The sequence below is a fragment of the Dryobates pubescens genome, chromosome 16, assembly GCF_014839835.1.
Source record: "Dryobates pubescens isolate bDryPub1 chromosome 16, bDryPub1.pri, whole genome shotgun sequence".
NCBI classification, from domain to species: domain Eukaryota; kingdom Metazoa; phylum Chordata; class Aves; order Piciformes; family Picidae; genus Dryobates; species Dryobates pubescens.
This window is the reverse complement of record NC_071627.1, coordinates 21,500,043-21,523,634: the sequence shown is the minus strand read 5'-3', so window position 1 is coordinate 21,523,634 and position 23,592 is coordinate 21,500,043. Positions and strand designations below refer to the sequence as shown.

Sequence of the window (23,592 nt, the reverse complement as noted above, 5' to 3'; positions counted from 1 at the left end):
CACGGGGCAGCTGAAGGAGGGAGTGAGGAGCAGCTGCTTGGAACAGGGCTGTTGTGAAGGTTTCCACTTGTTCTCTTGGATTATTCATGTTTGGCACCAGCTGCTGCACTAAACAGTTGTTTGATGCCTCTAAATCGTAAATCAACACTCCCTAATGTGTTATGACAAGAGGATCTGAAAGACTCTGTTTGCATGCATGTCATGGATATTAATTTTTCGTTCCTCCCTAGTCTTCCCTTTGACACCTTGGCAGGTGGAAAGAACTCGGCAGTGGCCTGAGAGGACACTGGCTGAGGAGCTTTTGAACCTCCTCTAGGCTCCTGAGAGCTCCAAAACCCTTGCTATGGATGGAAATGCTCTCTTGAGGGGGGACCTGAAGAAGGAATAGTAGTAGCAGTTCAGTGAGATCTGTGATGCTGCTGTCCACATTGCAAGCAGGCTGGAGAGGACAGAGCAGCAAAGCCTGCAGCTCCAGCTGCCTTCAGGGGATGGTTCAGAGTCTTGACCTAACAAGCCCACAGGACATGTAGTTAAACATTGCCAGCTGAGCCACCCAACACCTGTGTGCAGACTTTGTGGGGATCTTTCCAGTCTAGTGGGTTGCAAAATACAGTTGCAACAGACTAACATCTTGTTTGCACTTGGTTACTCCGTGCCAGCCGATGGAAAGTAACTCAAACCACTCTGAAGTGATTATTTGGATTTGCCTGGCCACACCCTGAGATTCTTTCATGATTGAATGAGTAGAAAAAAAAATATTAAAAATGAAAGGAACCAGGACTGGAGCTGAACTTCCCAGAGCTGGAGAAGGTCTGTAGTGAAGGTAGATGAGCTGGAACTTAATGGCTACCTTGATGATCTGGACATGCTCAGATCTCCTGGGGAGTGAGGGCTGGCTCTGCTTTCTTACCACAGACCTCAGCTGGAAGCCTCACCAGGGGGCACGTTTGGGTTTAGCATCCTATGACAAGAAGGATCTGGAGGTGCTGCAATGTGCCCAGAGAAGGGCCATGAGGAGGAGCAGAGGGCTGGAGCTGCTCTGCTCTGAGGGCAGACTGAGGGAGTTGGGGCTGTTCAGTCTGGAGAAGGGAAGGCTCCAAGGAGACCTTATTGTGGCCTTCCAGGATCTGAAGGGGGCTACAAGAAAGCTGGGGAGGGACTTTTGAGGGTATCAGGGAGTGACAGAACTGGGGGGAATGGAACAAAACTAGAAATGGGGAGATTCAGATTGGATGTGAGGAAGAAGTTGTTCCCCATGAGGGTGGTGAGAGACTGGCACAGGTTGCCCAGGGAGGTGGTGGAAGCCTCATCCCTGGAGGTTTTTGCAGCCAGGCTGGATGTGGCTGTGAGCAACCTGCTGTAGTGTGAGGTGTCCCTGCCCATGGCAGGGGGTTTGGAACTGGCTGAGCCTTGAGGTCTCTTCCAACCCTGACAATTCTATGATTCACATCTGTTGAGCCAAAAGTCAAAGGGCTGACTGCTTCACCTGACCCCTAGCACGCTCCCTCTGTCCATTAGTCAGTGCCCAGTCGTGGCTCCCAGCTCCCCAGCTGCCAGCCTGCCTTGAGATCAGAGAGCTGCTGTGGTTAGCAGCTACTCAGCCTGGTTCCCGTGCGGGGCCAGGGTGCTGTGCGGCTGCCAAGGTGCAGGACCTGCCAGGGGTGCTCACATGGCAGCTGAGCACCCAGAGCCAGGGAGCCAGGGAGGGGACGTGGTGCTCCTGAGAAGCCAGCTGGAATTAATGCAGATGTTGATTTGTTGCTACTTGGTTCTGCACCCGGCGAAGCCAGAGGGTGAAAATGGAAGTGGAAACTGTTATTAAAGGGGAACTGCCGCCAGCTTTTGTGGCCTGGGGAAACAGTTCCTGGGTGCCTTCTGCTGTCACCTACAAGGACCTGGGAAGCGCAGGCTTGTGGTTTGAATGAGTGTCTTTTGTGTGTGAGTTATCGGTGCAGCCCCTGCCTCAGTGGCAAATGCCAGCCAGCCCACCCCACGGGATCTGTGATCCTGTGGCTGTCCTTTATTTGTGTCCTTCTGTGTGGCCCTGGAGCTTTCTGCTAAGTTCTACAGAGACTGAACAAATCTGTCAAAGGTCTTAATTGCACTTGGCCAACTAGCCAAGCTCTGCCTTCACCTGAAGGTCCAGAAACAATCCCTTCTGCTGCTTGTGTACAGGTAGGCACAAGCTCTGCTCTTGCAGTCTGTCTACACACAGCAATGGGAAAGGATTGTCTGAAGCTCTCCTGCTTGCTGCCTGGAAAGGGGAGAGAGGAGAGCTGGTCGTGTTGGAACAGGAGCAGCAAAATTAACAGTGCATTGTTGTCAGGGAACAAAAAAATAATCACTTCAGCTGGCAAGAGCAGGGCTGGGGTGGAGGTTGCTGGCCCCCTGCCCTCGCTGCAGGGAGGAAAATCTAAGATAGTTAAAATAGCCAGAATCAGGTTTGCAGGCACTGGGGCTTTCACAAGAGCATGAGAAGGGAAGAGGTGGTTCTCCTGAAATCCTTTCTCTTGCCTCACTGTGGTTTCCATTTCACCCTCTCTTCTCTGTTCCCTTCTCCTACCACCTGCCCTCTTGTTCTGGCCCTGCTTTGCACTACTCCATGCTCAGCTGCAGTCTGTGGCATGTGGGCTCAGGGAGCAGCAGTGCAGCCATCCCTTAGATTTAAAGAGCAAGGCTGTGTCTGGATTGTCCTTTCATGCAGAGAAATGCAGGGAACCACAGAGAGCCTGGGGAAGCCCATGGACACAGCAGAAGCAGCCCCAAAAGAACAAGCACTACACGAGAGCTGGAATTGAATATAGTCCAAGGCAAAAGGGTTCTCCAAACAGCCTTTCAATGGGACAAATGGCTTCATCCTGACTCTTCCTGTCACAGCCTCCCAGTTCCTCCCAGTCCTGCCTCAACTCCTTCACATCTGGGACTACAAACACTGCACAAAACAAGATCCCCACACAACCCTTTCCAGCAGAAGACCCCCTCAAACTCTGCTACTTCCCCATCTCTTCATGTATCTATCTCTGTCTCCCACAAACTCTGCTCTGCACCAGGTGCCAGTCTGGGCTGGAGAGATTCCATCGCCGGTGGCAGAAAGCTTTCATCTCACTGCTCAGTTTTATTCCTTCTTCTCATTAGCCTTTCATTTATTTTTCCCTCTTTTTCTCCACCCTCTTCAGAGTACTGAGAGCTGGAAGAGCTTAGAGCTCTCCTGTGATAGTTCAGGGATGCTGGAGGAGCCAAGCCCAGCTGAGGGACAGTGATCCCAGCTGTTCCTGTCTCCCTGCAAGGCTTCAGGAGATGTCAAGGGGCCTTGCTGGTTATGCCTCCACTGTCAACCCACCCTCATGCTGAGACACTGGATCGAATGCCAGCTCCAGGATCAGAAATAGCTTGCTTGCAATGGTGTGGCACCATGCCCTGGATAATTATCAAGGGTTATTCTGGGTGTAGATGTTCCTGTTGTAAATCAGGACCTTAATTCCTAGTGGTGCACAGGATGAGAACAAGCTTCCTCTTCCTCTAAGGGGCTCCTACCAGGAATGCCCTGCCTAGGAGAGACCCAGGCTGACCTCTGTCCCTCTTGTGCTGTCCTTGATTTCAGTACCCATGTGACTTGTTTGTCCTTTGATGGATGTGGGAGAAGAGAAGAAGCAAGGTCTCAGTCATGGTCTTCTCCATGTGTAGGAGCCTCCCTTCTCACCCAGGTGCTGGAGAAACTCCTGACACATGCAGATTGTCCTTTGCTCAGGTGGTGTGACAGAGTAGCTGGTTCTGTGGTTTCCTCTTGAAACTTCAGTGTTTATCATTGAATAATGTGACAGAGGCTCAGCTGCATCACAGATAAGGAGCTCTGCCTACTCAAGCTCTTTTGCTGTTCTAGGGTTTGGGATTGACCATGGATGGAGTATTGACAGCCTGGGTTATATTTCTCTCTGGTATTTCAAGAACTGAAATCTTGCTGGGTCTTTTGGTGATCATTTCCCCTGGGTAGTCAAAGGAGAGATGCATTTACTGCATCTACAAAACAAAGGTTATGCCCTAACTAAAGATGCAGAGTAAGTGTTGGTGGTCTTGCAGTGCTCAGATACCTGCAGTGCTTTCTTTCCTCCCCTGTTCAAATGTTTTGCACTGCACTGGGGTTACCCTTTTATGGGATACAGCCCTGCAGTGATGTGAATGACCAGGACCTGAATGACCAGCAGTTCATCTTCCAATGCTTCACCACCAGGCTGAGACCAAAGGCTGTAGTTTCATTCTGCTTGATGGAGCAACTAGCATGTCCCTGTCTCCAGAACAAAAGTCCCAGGGTTTCAAGTGATCACCCTACAGGCCTGAAATTTAGCCAGGCTGTGACATTCTTTCTGGCAGTAGCAGCAAGAAGACTTCTCTTCAGATACTGCAAGCATACAAACTGCTCATTTTATGACAGTGTTTGCAGGTCATTCTTTATCCTTTTGGGCATCATGCAGGTAAAACAATGGATAACTGAATTCAGTGGAAGCAGGGCCTTAAACAAATTCAGGGTTTAAAGAAGAGACCTCCAGCAACTGTCCAAGAGATAAGATCAGCTCATGGGTTCCTTGCAGGACTGAGGAACTTATCACTCTGCATGCAAAGCACATTAACTGACTGTAGAGGGAGATGGATGGGAGATGACTCATACCCAAGACTATTTTTTTTGGTCTAAGTTTGGAATTCAAGGGTTGGCTTAGAGGTGAGGTGTCTCATTAGCACTACATTGTGCCAGTGTCTCTTACTTTACCATGAAATGCAACTGCCTTGGACTGTGGCTTGGCAGGGCTGCTCTGGCAGTGGGGTGACAGCTTTGCCTGCAGCATGGAGTGTCTGAATGTCGTGCAGGGTGCTAGCTGGAGCTCAGTAGGTGAAGGGAGGTAGCCTTGGTGTCCTGATAGCCCTTTCTGGTCCACATCCTGTTGCAAAGGCAAGTGGTCTGCTAAAACAAAGCCTCTGAAGTCACCTCTCCATGGAACCCACTCTTTGTGCAAGCTGTCCATGGGGCTGAGTTGTGCATAGATGTTTGGACCACATGGGAAAGTTGGATGCAGAGCAATGCCCTGACCTGGCTAAAGACCTTCTGACAGTGAAGGCAGCTACAACTGGGGTAGCACTGATCAGTTAGCTGATACCTCCAAGTGTATCTGCATGGGGATGTGTAGACACCCTATGAATCTGTCTCACCCAGAAGGGTGTCAGTGTTTCAGCACAACAGTTTTTTTTCCCCCTCAAACCCTTCTCCTAGCCAGCTGCAGAGGACTGCCAAAGAGCCATTCCACTGCAGGTGGCACCTAACTGGGAGCTGCACTAGCCTTTTTCAGTACATCCAGCTTCTTTCTCAGCTGAAAGCCAGCTTCTGTCCTGCTGCAGTAGGTGAACTGCTTTTATCATCCCCAGGAGATCAAAGTCATGCAATTAATCCTCTCTCATGCTCAGGCTCTCTGCCCTCCCTTCTCTCTTCTCCCAGGAGCTGATGGAGCGAAGGGCTCGGCACAGCTTTCCTCACCAGACTGGCCCAATGTCAGCTCTGCAGGGATGGTTGGAGGAAGCTGTTTACACAAAACAGCAGCGGGTTTTTGATGGCTCTGAAAGACCTGGTAATTAATCCTCAGATGAAAGATAGGGTCTAGGAAGATGGCAGAAGAGACTTAGCACATGAATAGTGCCGGAGAACGGGTGGAGCCTTTAAGTGCAGTGGGATTCACTTTTATTAATCCTGCCTTGGTCTGTCTCAAGAGCAGATAGTCACCTCCAGAAGGGTGTTTCCTGGCTCAGGCTCTGCAGTAGGGCAGTTGTTTACAAGAAGGAAGATTAAAAGCAACTCCTTGGTTCTATTTAGGGCTTTGAAAGTAGCCCATTTGTGTCATTCTAAGAGCCATCTGGATGCAGAGAGCAGCCCTCAGGTTGAGGGTTTCAACCCTTAGCCTCCCCACACTGCGTGTTTGGAGGCTGGGACTTTTGCTGCAGAAGGAAGCTGTGACAAAGGCCACTGTGTGGGCTGTTTCTATTGGATATAGAACATCCCCTGGGCACTTGGAAACCTCAAAAAGAGATGCTGAGTTGGGTCAGTCTTACCTGTAATGAGGTTAATGGTGAAGAGTCCTTGAGGATTTCCAGTTAGGATATGAAAAGTCAGTTTTCCCTCTGAGCTAGAGTCTGGGTCTAGGGCATCAAGCTGAAGGACAGATGTGTTTGGTGGGGAATTCTCCATCACAGAGGCGTAGAAGACAGGTCTGGACATCAGAGGTGGGTTGTCATTGGTATCAGTGACTTCAATATAGATTTCAGTCACAGAAGACAGAGGAATTGTTCCCAGGTCAAGCGCCAGCACTGTCAGCCAGTAGTGAGATGTTCCTTCTCGGTCGAGGGGTCCTATGGTGCGGATGGTGCCTAGAACGACAGAAATGACTTGTGAGGGATTTCAGAAACTCAGACCACTTTAGCCTTAGTGACAGACCAGCCTGTGCCTGTAGTCTGCTTCCTGGTATTTGCTGCAGGTGCATCAACCTTGCCTGGCTGTCAGGATGTGTGGAAGTTGGTTGGATAGTGTGGGATGACAGGTTGGACTCGACGATCTCAAAGGTCTTTTCCAACCTGGTTAATTCCAAGAGGAGGCCTTGCTTGTATCGAGGGTAAAATGGTACACAAAAGGGAAGGACTTGGCATTTTGAGTGAGGACAGACATTGGCTTTGTGTTATTTTAAGGAGGCAAAGCCTGCTTGCTCCTCCCCAGATACAGGAACGCACGTTGTACATCCCTGCGCAACCAACAGAGATTTGAATGCTGCATGAACGGAGAGAACACAGAAATGTCCTCTTGGGCCAAAGAGTCAGGCCAAACCCCGTGTGTGGTTGAAGCCTTTAGATGCACTATTTAAACTGAGCTGTCCTTACCTGTGTCCTTTTCAATGCTGAAGGCAGACAGGCCGGTGCCCTCCCGGAGGAAGTATTGAACCTCTCCGTCTTTCCCCTTGTCGATATCTTTTGCTGTGACCATCATCACTGATGTGCCCTCAGGGCTATTCTCCTGCACCCAGCCTTTGAAGACAAAGGAGGCAAAGCGTGGTGGGTGCAAGTTCTCGTTGACATCAAGGATGTTCACTTCCAGGTGGCAGAGGGAAGAGCGAGTGAAGGGCTTCCCAGCGTCACTGACCTGCACGGTTAGGTTGTAAGAGTCCTTCTTCTCATAGTCCAGCTCCTTCTCCAACCTCAGCGCTCCAGTTAGCTTATCCACACGGAACATCATCTCCTCATCGTTAACCAGGCTGTACCTCACCTCACCCCCAGAGCCTGCATCTGGGTCAAAAGCCTCCAGAAACAGGAGAATGGTTCCCACGGGCAGGTCCTCTGGGACCTTCACACTGTTGAGGGCTGGGAGGCATTGTGGGGTGTTGTCATTTACATCCTCCAGAGTCACAATGAGATCTGTAACAGAGAACAGCTGGTAGCCGGTTTTGGGCTGGTCCCTCGCTTCTATTTTCAGTACATAGGAAGGCCACAATTCTCTGTCCAGGGCACCTGTAACCATCACTTCCCCGGTGACACTGTTAATGGCAAACTTTTCAGTGGGAGTTAGGAGAGAATATTTTACTCTGCCGTTGTCATCTGTGTCAGCATCTTCTGCTTTCAGCTGAGCTATTGTTGTCCCTGTTGCCACATCTTCTGGTATGGCCACCCAGTAGGCACCTTGTGAGAATTTAGGAGTGTTGTCATTGGTATCCAACACGTTCACAGCCAAGAGTTTCCAAGCTGATTTTTGCGGCGTGCCAAGGTCATATGCTGTAACGTTAAGAATGTAGAAGCTGGTTCGTTCGTGATCTAGGGGAGAAAGGACTTGAAGGAGACCCAGTTCCAGGTCAATGGTAAAGCAACTGTCATCATTTCCATCTGAGATGACATAGACCAATTTTCCATTGAAGCCAGTATCAGGATCAATAGCTGAAAGGTCAGCGAGGGTTGAGTTGATGGGAACCGTCTCTACGACATCAATGGATCGTGGAAAGCTGTCGTCAAACCTTGGAGCATTATGGTTGACGAGGTGCAAGTTCAGGGATGCTTCATCATCCTGCCCATGGCCTTGAGACTGGGACTCAATGGAGTGTATGATAGTTTCTGTCAGCTGCTTCAAGACTCCTGTTTCCTCGCACTGCATCTTGACAGGGAGGCCTTGGCCGACCACGGTGATATTTACAGATGTCGGCAGGGCGTAGTTCTCTCCATCTGTTGCAGTTATTTTCAAAGAGTAGAAGAGTGGCTGCTCAGGAGGAGGAAGATCTCGCAGAGAGATTCTAAGAGATATTACTCCAGAGATGGGATTGAGTTCAAAATGCCTCAACTCGTTGCCAGACTTGATTTCATACTTGATATGCTGCAGCTCATCGCTGTCGATTGCGGAGACCGTGGCCACGGGGCTGCCAACGGGGAAGTCCCACGGGATGGTGCCGCTGCAGCTCGCCTTCTCGAACACAGGAGCGTTGTCGTTGACGTTGCTCAGCATGAGGGAGACGTGCACCTCCGTTTCGTGGCGGAAGGGCGAGCCCCAGTCCGATGCCCACACTCGCAGGTGATGCCATCTCTGCATCAGCTCATAGTCCATTGACTTGGAGGTGGAAATGGTGCCAGAGTAGGGGTCGATGACGAAGGGGACCGACTTGTGGTTGGCTATAGTGTAGGTGACGAAGCCGTTGTCGCCTTCATCTTGGTCTGTAGCGCTTACTGTTAGGACACTGGTGCCGGGCGGAACGTTTTCGTCGAAGGCCCCGCGGTACGAGGACTGAGTAAAGCTTGGGGCGTGGTTGTTGCAGTCAACGATGTCAATGGCAACAGCTGTGCTTGTGTGGCCGCTCGGGGTCGTAACCTCAAGCTCAAAACGAGACTGCTCGTGGAAGTCCATTGCTCTGGCGGTAGTTATCAGCCCGGTGTGAGGATTGATTTTAAAGCTCGCGCTGTCGGGAGTCGGTTTCAAAACGTATTTCAGGTTTGGGAAGGCTGGCGTGACCTTCACCATAACAACCTGGCTTCCAGCTGGGGAAAACTCACTCAGCTGCACCTGGTACACTTCTTTCTCAAACCTGGCAGAGACGTACTTGGCGGGAGGTATATGGATAACTCTGACAGGAGAGAACAGTGGTGGCTTGCTCTTGTCCTTGGCTTGCAGGCTGAGGTTGAAACCAAATGGGTAAAGTAACCAGTTGATCTCTTTGGTGGACACAACCATGAACTCGCTGCTCCCAAAGTAGGATTTGATGGCTTTGAAATGCCTTCCTGGATCTCCATCCACAAAGTCAACTGAATCAATCCCTGCTTCTGAGTCACCGCTTTCTACAGACAGGGTCGCATAGAGGAAGTCTTCGGCCGAGTCAGGCGGTGTCACCTTCACTGAGGAGATAGAGGGAGGTTTCCTGGCAGATGGCTCCACCTGGATCGTGAGACTAGCCAGGTTGCCAAAGCCATTCCCCTCCATGATCTTTCTCATTCTGTCCACAGCCAAAACCTGCAGGTGGTGCCTGCCTCGGTGGGTGCTGTTCAGCCTGCCCGTGGTCATGACTGCCCCGGTGGTGGGGTGGACAGTGAACAGGTCAGACTTGGTATTGAGGGCGTAGTAGAACTCAGCATTCTGCCCAGCATCGGCGTCAGTGGCACTGAGCGTGCTGACCACTGTTTTCAGAGGAGTGTCTTCTCTGATGGACACTTTGTAGGAAGGGGGTGAAAAGAGAGGTTTCAAGTCATTTCTGTCCAGAATGTGGATCAAGACCTTGGCCCAGGCTTCGTAGGCAAAAGTGCTCTCTGTGGCCTTGATGATTAATATATAACTGTCTTTGACCTCCCGGTTTAAAAGTGCTGTGTTGCTGCTCCTGGTCCTTATCCTCAAGAAGCAGAAATCCCCAATCACATGCTCCTCTGTTTTAAAGACACCAGTGTTGTCTCCAGAGGCTATCCTGTATCTGATGTCCCACTCTGGGTCTGTCTTGTAAATACCCATTTTGACGTAGCTCTCCACGTAGGTTTTGGGAGCTGAGTTCTCATAGATGGTGGCATTATAGAAGAAGTGGGTGAAGTGCAGGGGGGAAGTGTTGCCTTTCTCACAGCTTGCCTTGTGGACCACACAGTGCATCAGGAAAACAGCAAAACTCAGGAAGTGCCTTCTGAGAGTGACTTCCATGGTGTGGTGTCTCCTCGGGTCCTGCAGGGTCAAAGGAAGATCATTGGTGATTTGTATTAACTTTAGGAAAAGAATCCCCATGGGCTCGGGGCTTTAGCCTCACCTCCCTCCTCCCTCTACCTTGACAATTAGCTCAGCTCTTCTTCCTTCTGTCCCAGTGAAGGACCTGACCTCCCACATCCCCATGCTGGCTCAGACCCATTCACTTTCTCTCCTTCTGGTTTTGACCTTGCAGAGGGCAGAAAGTGATCAGGCTGACTTCCTGATGTGTGAATGATCTCTCCCTCCCTCCTTTCTGCCTTCTCCCTTGTCAGACAGCATATTTGAACTCTCCACACCCAATCAAACCCCACTTCAATTTCATTTCTCCATCCTCCCTTCTCCATCTTAACTCTCTTTCCACACAAGTCCTTGCAAAGTATTTTCAAGAGTCAGTATCCAGACTGCGGTTTGATGTCTCTCCCCATGATTTGTCTTCCCTTTCTTCTCCCCCTGTTCTCCCCCTTTCAGCAGGGATGCCCTGCTGCACTGTGCAAATTCCTTCTGAATGGTCAGCTCAGCAGTGTGGCCCTTTTCAACAGCTTCAGCTCAGATCCTAGTCAAGCTGTAGTTCAGTTCTGATTCACAGGGCTGATCCTGGCTGCCTCCTCGGTGTTGCTTGAAAGAGCAAGACACTTTGACCATGCCATCCTCAACCACTGAGCAATTTCTCTGGTGCCTCCCAGAGCCCTGGGGTCAGAATTCCTGTGGAAGACCTGCCATCCACGACCCTCAACTTCCCTCTCTAACAACTCCTGAGCAGCTGCAGCTCGCTGATTTCTCTCTGTGAACAAAGTGTACCAGAGAAGGGACTGGGGAGCGTGTAGGTGATTAACAAGGTTGTAACTTCATTAGGGAGCTTCGTGGAGCTTGTTAAAGGATCACGGTCTGTTCTTTTCAAAAGCCCGAGTGTGTGCTGCTTTGTGTGCTGCTTTGTGTGCATTTGAGGGTTGAAACCAGGGATAAGCTATATATAGGTGCATATAGTTCCCCTAGATATCCCAGGAGATCTTTATCTAGGACTGTTTCTTCCTCTTTTAAATTTAAATTATAGATCAAGTACCTGCCAGTCATTTGGCACATTCCTGATTTAAACAGGGAAGACTTGTTCTTCCAGACACTTTTTCACGACTCATCTCTTTAAAAGCCAGAACTAGCTCAATTTATAAGTCAAGTCGAATGGTAGGGACAAATTACTCGAGCCTGACGAACAATGTGTGTCATATTCTCTGCCTGAGATATCTAATTACCGATAAATACAAGGCTGTAACCTTCAGACTTCCTTCAAACCTCTTTTCTTCCTCGGTAAGCAGAGGCCAGCCACCCAGCAGTCTCCCTGCTGTGTGGTCACTCCTTTTTGAAACAAGTGGTCTGAAGCTGAGGAGAAACAACCAGGAGAAGTCCACAGGATCTGGATCTGACAAAATCCAGGCTCTTTTTTTGGTTTAAGTCTTTTATTTATGCCACCATTTCACTTCTAGGAGAGAGGACAAAGTCTCAAGTGCAGGGCAAATGAAAGAAAATCTTGGGGGACGGGGCTGGGCGACCCAGCAAGGCACATGGTTCCTTCTGAGAAGTTGAAAACCGTGTTCTTAAAAGCTCTGCTTGTTACTTAACGACGCTTAAGAGCCGTGCAGCGTGCAGGGACTTGCCTAGAGCTGCTCCCTTCCAACATTTTCAACTGCTGAACCTGGAAAGGAGATGCATGCGTGCTGCGAGCACGCGTGTCTGCTGGGACTGTGGAGCAGGAAAAGTCACCTCCAATCCAGAGCAGAGTAAGGCAGCAGAATAAACCAGCAACAAAACAGTTGTTGTTCCATGAACAGCAGAGTTAATGAAGATGATCGCTTTGTATCTGGGCTAATTGACTTTTTAATTGAATTGCACTGCAATGGCAATGTGAACTCATCGCTCAGAAGACATCAGAGAACCCGCAAGGCAGAGACGGTTATGAACTCCACAACCACAAGAAAAGCTGGAGCTAGAGCACATGCCTTCTTGAACACCAGCAATTCAATATGGGAGGATAACCTTGAGCAAGGAGTGGGTTTTTCTGGCATTTAGCAAGATGCAAGCTTTCTTCTGAATCCCTCCTGGAATGTCTTTAACCTCACTCTTACCTGCAGATTTCCTGACATCTAAGAAGAGCTTCACTCACATTGCTGGTTTTAATCTCTGTGGGGGTGGTGGTGGTGGGGGCATTAGCAGGGTTTTACTCCTCTGTCCAGCTAACTACTTTGCAAAACCTGTAGTGACCTCATATTTCTGAGAGCTTGGCTCTCAATTACAAGCTGGGTTGACAGCAGCCCATGGCTTCAGCTGTTATTATGAAGGATGGAGGGTAACTACACACATGGGGCATGCATGAGGCAGAAGCCTCATTTCCTCTGGAAACGATCTGAAACTTTGGGAGGAACTTTTAGGAGGCATCACTACCAGCTTCTGAACTCTGGCAGCTTCCCTTTGTGGTGGGTCTCATACCCAAAGCCCCAACAATAGCACAGAGAGACCATGACACCCCCTGACAGCAACTGCATGTGCTCTGAGGGGTGCTCTTTCTTCGCCCTTATTATTGCATGAGCATCTGCTTGGACAATTTCTGTCCCAGTACTGCTGGGAAATCCTGTCACTGTTTGAGCAGTTCCACACAAGCCCATGTTTGCCTCTTATTTTATCCTTTGCTAAAAGGATGAGTTGGAGAGGGTTGGTGACACCAGTGTGCTTCAAAAGTTGACCTATTTGTGCTTGAGTGTCCTGGGGTTCCCAGTAGAGCCTGCAACTTCCCACCTCAGAATGAGAAACCATCACCTACTACTTCTAGCCTGGAGTTTCCTCTTTAGTAGGTTGCACTGGGAAACAGTGCCACACTGGATGCCTTGTTTGAAACAGTGCCACACTAGATGCCTTCTTTCTCTTCCTCCAGCGTGGTTTTAATGTATTTTGAAGAGTAATAGATCTCCCAGGAGGCAACTGTGCAGCCCCTGCTCTACCTTCTGCAACTAGGATCGTTTACACCACATTCACAATGCAAATCCATCCAGAAGTGGAACTGGGACATTTCCAGAGGCCATGGTGAATCTCACCAGAACAATGGGGCACGGTGCTCTGAAGGCAGGGTGAATGTGGTTGACTGCTGCCTTAGCTCAGCTCCAGGGAAAGCCCTGCTGGAGCCACCCCTGGGAAGTGTTATTAATCAAGCAGCAGAAAGGAGGTTTGCCTTCTATGACTTGTACTTTGGGTGGGAAAGCTGTGGATAATGTGAAAACAGCAGAAAATCAATTTGCTAGCCCTTAAAATCCCTGATACAGGCAGCTGCCAAGGAAGGGCAGCCCTGCTAAGCTCAAGGGTCCTTGCAATGGAGCTCAAGGATCTCCATGTTGTCACAGAATCACCAAGGTTGGAAGAGACCTCAAAGATCATCAAGTCCAACCTGTCACCACAGACCTCATGACTCTGCATTCTTTCTGCTGCTCAGGCTGCCTGGGGGGAGTTGTGGCGTCTCCCTCTTTGGAGATACTCAAGACCTGCCTGGATGTGTTCTGATGAGACCTGGTATAGGTGATCCTGCTCTGGCAGGGGGGTAGGACTGGATGATTTTTTGAGGTCTCTTGCAGCCCCTAACATTATGTGGTTCTGGGACTCTGTGATTCTGACTCTGACTCTCTGTGCTTCTCTCTTCCCATGACTTCCCTGGGCATAGATGCTCTCCTGGAGCCGGTTGCACATGGGGAGGTGGATGTGTTGGAGGGAGCCCATCGGTGGGGTAGAGTGAGGAAGGCAAGGCATGTTCCTGACTGAGGGAAATACCAGGGCATCATTATGTGGTGATTCAACCTCCTCTCCTAATCACCAGGCGAGGATCAGAGAGCCCGGAGGGGCTTTGCCCTCAGCCCTGTAGATGCAAACTCCCCACGGAGCGCGTAAACATTCGGAGTATCTCTAATCAGAGCCTAAGCGCGCGTCTAAATTTAACATCCAAATTGTGATCCTCTCTCGAAGACATGCCCCAATCTGTTGCTCTGAAATGGAGGAACAAACACAGCACTGAGGTTCAAAGTGGGTGCGTGGGGAGGCTGTGCAGTTGGGTGATGTGGAGGGGGATTGGTGCAGGGCACGGCTGCTCCAGTCAGCCGGGGTGTGCAGCTGGGGCACGGGCTGGGGGCTGGCAGCCCTCTGGGGGGGGTCCTCCCCGGGGTCTCCTGCCATGTGTGGGTTGTTGTGTTTGTTGGCCATGTTGCAGAAAAGCGCTGCAGCCTGCTAGAAAGCAGGTGTGGCCCCAGCCCCACCCTTCAATTCTCTTCAAGAGAGGCATTTAAGAGCAACAAAAACCCAAAACACAAAACAAGGCGAGCGCTGAATACACCAGGAGCAGGATTCCCCTCGCTAGCTGTGGTGGGAGATTGGCCCAAAGTTTCTACATCAAAAGATCAGAGAAAAAATCATCATTTTCTTGGGGAAATAAAGACAACTCTTGCCTCATTGCTCTTTTGCCAGCGCACGTCCCAAAATCTCTTCCTCTTTCTTTGTCTCTCATTCTCTTCCTCTTTCTTTATCTCTCATTCTCTTCCTCTCTCTCTCTTTCTCTCCCCCACATTCTCCCTCTCATTTTTTACTTCACTACAAGAAACAGTTCCTCCCCCAGGACAGGTACTGATCTAAACCATCCCCAAACACATCAACATCTTTGTTGGAGTTTACAACAGGAGGTGCCAAGGGGGAGAAGGGAGATGTGTTTGGTTGTCTAATGCTCAGTGATGGGACAGCTTAACTTCAGGTCTGAATTTCAGTGGTCACTGGGCCATAGAGACAGAGAGCAAAAGAAGTAAATCATGGAAGATGGTGGATACAAGGCCTTGGGGAAGTAAATAAGAGTTGGGATGCTGTCTTCTCCTGGCTTGCATGGTTGGTGAGCAGAAGGAGTTCAGGCATAGTTGAGGCAACATCCTTACAGCTGCCTGCCAAATAGGATCAACCAGAAAGCAGTCCCTGGGGTTTTAATGTTGGAAAGTGACAGATGAAAAGGAATGCTCCTTGTACAGGTGTTGAGCCCTGTCTGTGAGATGTTTGGATTCCCAGCACTGAAGTAACCCCTCTGCATGCTGTGTGGGGGCTGGGCTGTCGGGTTAATGTTTGCCTTCTCCTCCACCACAGCAAAGCTGATGGGAATTGGATCCTTTTCCACTTGGTGCCTTGCTCAGTTTTGGTGAGTCTCCTGCCAGCCACTCACCAGCCAAACCTGTGGGGTTTAAATTCTGTGGGGAGATGGGTATTTTTTTTGTTCTCTTTTCCCAGACTTGGGAAAAAACAAACCAACCCCTCCCTTCCCAAGCTGTGGCATGGAGCTGTTCTCATGATCTCAGCAGCGTTTCTCAGAAAGGGATGCTGAGTGCAGGCTAGCAACTGCTGCTAGCCGTTCTCGGGGATCCTGCTCCCATGATCAGTCGTGGAGCCTCTGCTTGGTTTTGCAGAAATACATCCTGGAGGTACTGCAGAAAGCCAGAAAACTAATGAAAGGAGCCCCTGAAGTGCTGGTGTTTTGTTCCTCAGAGTATTTCGGGGTTTTCCAGAGCCTGTGGATGGTTTTCTTCGAGCTGTGTTTGCAGAGCTGTGTTTTGCGCCAGCCTGCTCTGGGGCTGTGTTCGTGTGGCTACAGCTTTTTGCTGCACTTGCAAGATTCCACCCCAGCACACTTGGGCTGTTCCTTCCCCATCTCAACTTTCCAATCTCCAGATGACTTGGATAGACCTTTGGAAATTGTTTCCAGGTTGCTAGACAGCCTGGAGCAAGGTGGCTGGTGGATTAAATCCTGGTGCACGTGCCTTTTACAACTGAGGTCTACCCTTGCTCCAAGTCATCCATGAAACGCTGCTCCTGTCACAGAGAGTGGCCTGTGGGCAGTGCCCAGGCCTTGTGCTGTAATCATTTCATGGTTCAGCTCCTTTGCTGGTGATAAAGTGGCTGCATGCCGATGGGGTGGGCAGCACTGGGGGCTGCTCAGCTGTAAAGCTCAGTCTAAAGCCATTGGACTGCCATGCTACCGTGTGGAGCAGCAACTCTTGTTTGGACTGCTCAGCATGGTGGGGGGCAGGTCAGAAACAGGTTCCTGAGCAGAATGGGTACAGCATTATGAGCACCATGGAGATGCTCATCTCACCAGCTGGGCCAGGCAGGCACTTTAACTCCAGGCAGATTGAGTATCCTGGGGAGCTTGGACCAACAGCATCTAAGGGGTGTTGGAAGAGCAGAGACTCTCTTGAAGGATTTTAGCAGAAGCCTGTAAGTTATTGTCTTGTATGGGGCAATCTGGGCCCCAGGCTGGTAGACCTGGCATGGTGCTGGGACACCCTTTTTCTCTAGCAGGCTGCTGCCTTCCCAGGGTCTATTCTGCCAGAGGACCTCTGAGAGGTCCTGCTAGGACCACTGTTCAGGGCTGACAGCAGGAGTATGTTTGGACACTGTCCCTGGAGCAATGAAGGCAGATGTGCAGAACATGGGTTAGTTGCACAGGAGAGCAGAGAGCAGGATGGTCTTCCACATTGGAGGGGTGTCTGAGAGGTGTTTAGTTACTCTGATGTCAGCTGCTCCTTTGCCCATACAGCTGAGTGCTTTTGCTGCCTTTGCCACCATGCATTTGTTCACAGGTTGGAGGCTCAGATCCAGATGGGGTCCAAAGCCACCTTCCTCCGTGACATCTCACTGTGGCCTCCTCCAGCAGCTCCTCACTCCTTTTCCTTTGGACATTGTGCCCACTGCTCCATCCTCATGGCTTTGCCTGTGCCTTCTGCTCTACCTGCTGCTCTGTTTTGCTCCTTCACACCAGAAGGAACAGGTGCCAGGTGCCTTTGCTTCCAAGCCACCCTCTGTGCACGAGCAAAACATCACCTTGCCTGCAAAGCCAAAGGCTTTCTCTTGTCACAATGTGCATTTCTGTCCAATGCTCTGTGAGGAGCCTGATTTTGTGCTGCTGCCAGCACCTTAGCCTGGCTCAGATACGTGTCACATAGCTGAGGTTTCTCTGTCATTGTTGTAAGCCTCCAGGAGCTTGTCTGTTAGGCCCAGGAGAACTTGAACAGGCTTGAACTCCCCGTGGAGTTAGAAGGGTCAGTGATCTTTATCTGTCTTGGCATTGCAACATCATCGGAGAGCAGGAGTTAATCACAGCTCCAGAGCTGTGGAGTCCTCGGTGGTGCTCTGGCCTTGCTGGAGGGGGGCTAGGGGACCATCCCTGGAGGTGTTCAGGAGGGGACTGGACGTGGCACTTGGTGCCACGGTTTAGTAGTCATGAGGTGTTGGGTGACAGGTTGGGCTTGGTGATCCTTGAGGTCTCTTCCAATCTTATTGATTCTATGATTCTGTTCCATGAGGGAACCTTGCAGTGCCAACTGCCTTGCTTCTGGCTCCTGTCCCAGAGAAAGTGTGACATCAGGGTGGTTGACTTGCTTGTGCCAAGGGCAGGTGGAAGCATCCTTATGGATTATTCCTAACCATAGGGTTGCAGAATGCATTGGCTTGGCAGGGACCCTCGAAGGTCATCTTGTCCAAACCCCCCCACAGTGAGCAGAGACATCTTAACCTAGACCAGGATGCTCAGGTCCCCATCAAGTTTGACTTTGAATGTCTCCAGGGATGGAGCCTCCACCACATCTCTGGGAAGCCAGATCCCTTTCCTCTGCTTTTCCCTGAATGGATGAGCTGCTTTTCCATCCTGATTGCCTCCTGCCCTCCTCAGTTACAGGCAGCACAGGGATAAATCCTGCCTGTGGTCCAGAAGCTGCATTACACAGGTAACCAGGAAGGTGATGGGGGGTGCTGACTAACTCTTTGGCCAGGGACTGCAAACATTACAGCCATGAGACAGGGAGTTGAAAAGGCAGATTCCACTGGTGCCTCAGATGGGATTTGGGTACTTGATGCCTGAGAAAAGGAACAGCCCTAGGGGGCTGGATAAGAGTAGTGCCGGTGGGGACGGGGCTTGGTGGGAGCTGCTCCCTAAGCATGCTGTGAGGGGCCCAGGGGCTGGGCACCACGGTGCAGCAGCCCAAACGTGTTGGCACAAGAGCCAGCTGCAGTGTGCCAGGTCCTCATGTGAGCCTGCCCCAACTCTGCTGTTGCTGGGGCCGTGCACCTCTCTGCCTGGGATTCAGCTCCCACGGAAGCTCTTAATACCAAGGCCACATTCCTCAGTCACTACAAGGATCTCTCCCAGCAGGCATGCAGTGGCCATCAGCACATGCTGTGAGAGCCCACAGGGGATCCTGGGCTCGCTCTTGATTGCTTTCTCCTGCCAAGGCTCACACTGAACCTTTCACATTTTCCTCATGGTTGAGATGCAAATGACCTTGCCCTGTCTGCAGACCGCTGAAGGAAGCTGGCGTGTGGCACCGCCTTGTCAGTCCTCCTTGCTACCTGCTGGCCAGTTTCAGTCGAATTTAACCAGATAGGTAAAGACTTGAAAGGTGTTGGGTTTGCAGAAACTTGTGAAAAGCAGCAGGAGAGAGGAGAGAAATCCAAATTAGGACTCCCAGCTGGAAGAAAAGGCTCTAATGTGAGCCCAACCCGATTATTAGACATCAGAGGGATCCACACAAGAGAGAGCGAGTGCCCCAGGCAACCAAGCTTCATGAATTTAGCTGCTCACCAAACAGCTGTTTATTTAGGTGCTGCAAAGCCTGTGAGATCCCAACACACAGCTCCCTTCTGACCCACCAGAGCTGTGAATCCAGACTGGACTTAGCTCCCACCCCAGCCTGGTGAGAGGAGCAGCCCTGCCTAGCGTTTGGAAGGGCTCTAACCTTGTGCTGTTTGACCCTGAGAGTCCTCATTTGTACCTTAACTCCACCTGTGTGTTAGCAACCAGGACAGTGGCTGCATCACCTGAGTGCCAGCAGTCCTCCCATTCCCTTTCTGTGGTTCCATGTGGGGAACATACATGTTGCCCTATGGCCTGTCAGATTTGTTGGGAAGGAGTCCAAGAACATCTTGGCACAAAGAGCTGGGACCATGCACCCTGCTGGATCCAGGCGAGGAGCCCAGTGCTCAGCAGGATGTGGGCTGCTTGACTTCACTCTACCCTGGCCCCTATGCCTCCTCTCTCATCTCTTTCTCTCCTACCAGGCAATTCTCATTCATCCACAGACCTGTTCCTGCACTAAGATCTCCTCATTCCTTTGCCCAGCTCCCTGCTGGTCTTTCCCTTCTGGTGCACAGAAAGTAGCTTTCTGCTCTGACTGCAGCCTCCTTCGCTCTGTTGCCATCTGCCTACTTTGGGCTGCTCCTTCTTGTCCCTCTCCTGTGTTCTAAGGCAGCTTAAGGACACAGAGGACAGAGGAAGAATGAGATGATCAGGTCATGATCCTTCTTTGTAAAAGGATGGCCATCCAGGATGCCAACAGCTGTGCCACAGAAATTCCCTGCAGCAGACATTTATTGAATTCAAATAGAAAACCTTTGGCTTGCATTCCTGCCTGCCCTTGGGAAAGCTGCCTACAGCAGCCCACCTCCTCTTCTGTACTCACAGTGATGATGCAAACCTAGCCCCTGCCCTGGGGAGCTCAGGGTTTCACTGGAGAAAAGATTAACCTCTGAGACAGGTGTGTTTACCCAGGCCACAGCATGTCCTCGTCAGCTCATATCCTGCTCCCAGCACTAGGCACTGCCTCCCGGTCCAGGCTGTCTTCTGGACTCACATTTCTGAAGGCTCTCACCATTGCAACACCTCTGTGGAGCAGGCAGCTGTGTGTGGACACTGCTTGCAGCACCTGTGACAACCAGAGACCAGGCTGGGCACACAATGTCCCTATCAGCCCGAGCCATATGGAGTATCTATTCATGGCATAACCAACCTAGCCTGGGCTGCCTGAGTCACAGCATCTATCCAAGGCACAACCTGCTCTGGCCAAAACAGTCCCACAACATGAGAACATCAAAATAGCCACACTTGGCCCTCTCTCTACAATCTTTCTTCCCAATTGGCCAGTTTGGGCCAGTTTTGGCTGCTTAGAGGAGAAGCACATGGAACAAGGCAGGTTCTATGGGGCTGGAGCACCTCTCCTATGAGGACAGACTGAGGGAGTTGGGGCTGTTCAGTCTGGAGAAGGGAAGGCTCTGAGGAGACCTTATTGTGGCCTTCCAGTATCTGAAGGGGCTACAAGAAAGCTGGGGAGGGACTTTTTAGGATGTCAGGGAGTGACAGGAATGTAAAAAAACTAGGAATGGGTAGATTCAGATTGGATGTTAGGAAGAAGTTGTTCCCCATGAGGGTGGTGAGAGCCTGGCACAGGTTGCCCAGGGAGGTGGTGGAAGCCTCATCCCTGGAGGTTTTTGCAGCCAGGCTGGAGGTGGCTGTGAGCAGCCTGCTGTGGTGTGAGCTGTCCCTGCCCATGGCAGGGGGTTTGGAGCTGGCTGATCCTTGAGGTCCCTTCCAACCCTAACAATTCTATGATTCTCTGTGTAACACTCTCCAGCATCAGTGCAAGTATGTGGTGGTTCTTGGGCTGGTTTGTTTAATAACCTCCACTGGGGCTCTCCATCCCAAATGGATCAAAACCTTATTTGAAGCCAAGTACACTTTTGGCCTCTGCAATATCCTGTGGCAACGTGTCCCAGGATTTAATTATGCCCTCCATGTAAAAAAAACCAAGCAACCAACAAAGAATCACAAGAATCAAAAAGGAAAAAAGAATGCTTCCTTTGGTTTGCTTCAAACCTGCTGCTCGTTCAGTTCTGAGCTACAAACCCTTCCTAACAGCCCTCTGCAGCCTGCCCCTCCCTCAAGTGCCTTCTCCCGAGAATTAGGAAAGAAATTTTCTTTGCTAATAAACCAGTACCTGCCCCATTAGCAGGGAAAACTGCTGGCTCAGCAAATCAGCCTGCTAACAGACAATGGAGCATCAGTGCTGCCAGCCCAGCCTTGGAGAGAAACACAAGCGAAGGGCTGAGGGTATTTAATCCTCTTTGGCTGTGCGTGAGGCAGGAGAAGCCCACGAGTGCCCGGGGTGCAGCCGCGCTCTCGCGCCCCACACGTGGCAGAAAAACCCCAGAGTGAGCGCAGGGAGCAGGGAATGGCATCGCTGCAGCACGGAGGTGGCTGCAGCCATCCTGTAGGACTTGCCTCGGAGCAGTTGGCAGGGGTGTGGGATGCAAAATGCATGAGTTTGTAACAGATGTTTGATTCCAGGTGTTGTGCCTCCTTTGAACTCTCCCTTCGCGCAGGGTTTGTTTGGAGGGCTGGGAGACGCTCTGGTTTGTGAGGGCATTAGGGTTTGAAAAGCAGGTCGTGGTGCAAGCTGGAGCTGAGGGAAAGGTTTGGGAGAGGAGCAGACCCTGCTCTGCTCTGCTCTGCTCTCCCCTCGGTGAGGCAGGGGCTGCTGGGCTCGCTCTCACAGCGTTAGGGAGCAGATGGGGAGAAGCAGAGACCAGAGCCCCTGGCTGGGCTGGAAACCTCCTGCCTGGGCTGGAAACCTCCTGCCTGCTCAGTCCCTCAGGAACCCCAACCATTTATCAGACAGGCGGATGTCCCTGAACTGTTCCTGATAAGCTGAGGTGCACTGCACATTAGGAGAGGATAAGGGTGCACAATACCAAGCTCCCCGAATACCGAGACAGCCTTAGGAGCCTGATACAGACTGTTTGCTTTCCGTCCCGAGCCTCTGATAACCTCTCAGGGCTCTCTAGCTGACAGCCTGGAGAGCTGTGGCAGCTCTCTACATGCCTCATGCCAGCTCTTTGCCCACTCTGCATGCCGAAGCAGAGGATGTAGTGGACTCCGTGCCCTCCTGCCTGCATCCGGGGTGCTCTGGGTGAAGCAGGAGCCTGTCAGCCGCAGCCCTGCCTGCCTCAGCCACCGCACAGCCCAGCTTCCCACACCTCCTGGAAACTCTCAGCCCTTCACAGCAGCAAACCCAAGTGAGCACCGGCATTTCCGTCAGGGCTTTGTCCTGAGCAAACCCTGTGATGTGACAGCTGATCTTTGCCCCTCTGGAGGCTGCACTCCACCAAGTCTGCCTTGAGCTGCCCTGGCAGGCTGATGAGCTGATAGCTGCTGTTTGGAAGGGTCCCCTCTGCTCCAAGCACCCAGGCCTCCCTCCCGGTGTTTTCACCTCTTTTCTCAGCGCTGCACACGTCCGTGGGACATTATTCCTGCACACCCTGAACTGTGACTGGATTTTCTCTGGGATTTAATCTCATTTTGCCATCAGTCACTTGAGGGTGAGCACAGTCACCCTGATGCAAACAGGCACAGGCTTAAACACGCTCCGGTGCGGAGCAGGGTGCGAAGCAGGGACTGCGGCTCTCGCTTCAGCTGCCTGGCTCTGCTACCTGTCACGGAGGGGGACCAGGGCAGGCAGTTTGCTCAGAGATCCCCAAGGCACAGCCGAGTTTGGGATGACAAGTGGAATGTTGGGACAGACCTTGGAGCGGTCCTGCCTCCCCCCGGTACACGGGGCTGTGTCCAACAGCTGAGCCTACGGCCGGGCGCCGTCGCTGCTCCTGCAGCAGCAAATCCCTTTGCTCCAGCACAGACATGCTCCCCGCAGAAACCCTGCCCGTGCAGACACCTGGAGAGCTTCTCTGCTCAGTCCCTCCTCACCTGCCTTGATCAGCAGCGAGGCTTTTGCCTTTGCTACCTGGAGGCCACCTGCTTGCACTGGCTGCGATGTGCTAAAGTTTCCCACCTGAGTCCAGGTGAAAACTCCTTGCCAGCACAGCTGAAGCTTTTCCTGGCTCCTTCTACAGCCTCTCGTGCTAGGGCTTGCCAGAAGGGGAGAAAACGTTAAAGGCTCTCCCTTTGCATCCCAAACACGTTTAAGATAAGTCTGTTTTCAGCAAAAGCTACTCACATGCAAAAGCAGGTTTGTGACTAAATCTCTGCATCCTCCATGCCTTCCTCCATCCGTGCAGCACAGACGGCTCCCTGAGTCACACTGCAATTCCCACCCCGGCGAGCAGCGTGCCTTACCTGTTGCGACAGGAGAGAGCTCTCCTGAGTTTACTGCCTCTCGGCTCTCACCGCTGAAAATCCTCTCCCACAGCAGCACCTCGCTGCCTGCTGGGGGTCCATGGTGCTCGCGAATCAGAGGAAGGGGCTCGGAAAAACTCCCGCAGGAAGGGATTTCGCTGGCTGAAACTCCAGTAGCACAGGTTGAGAGCGAGGAGGGAGAAAGTTGCAGGAGGTGGAACTACCTCGCTGCAGAGCCAGCCCTTCCGTGACGGACTGAAGGAGGAGGAAGAGGAGAGGCATTACCCACTCCCTTGCTGGAGAAGTGAACTTGTGTGTGTGTGTGTCAGAGCTGGGCACGGACCCAAGCCTTAGAGCCAAATAATTGCAGAGCTTTTTACTGTTAGTTTAACTAGATTTGCCACGAAATCTAGGACCA

At 51.3% G+C, this 23,592-nt stretch overlaps 1 protein-coding gene across 1 annotated transcript in view; it reads right to left on the bottom strand.

Annotated features, from left to right (window-relative positions):
- Positions 1–23,257, bottom strand: part of FAT2 (FAT atypical cadherin 2) — a 67,460-nt gene extending 44,203 nt beyond the window's left edge. The window contains exons 1-3 of the mRNA XM_009896143.2: positions 23,175–23,257; positions 6,910–10,198; positions 6,091–6,405 (exon numbers count right to left, since the gene is read on the bottom strand). Of these exons, the coding sequence (XP_009894445.2) occupies positions 6,091–6,405; positions 6,910–10,177 (3,583 nt within the window). The 5' untranslated portion in view covers positions 10,178–10,198; positions 23,175–23,257. The remainder of the gene's footprint in view (positions 1–6,090; positions 6,406–6,909; positions 10,199–23,174) is intronic.
- Positions 23,258–23,592: the final 335 nt, after the last annotated feature.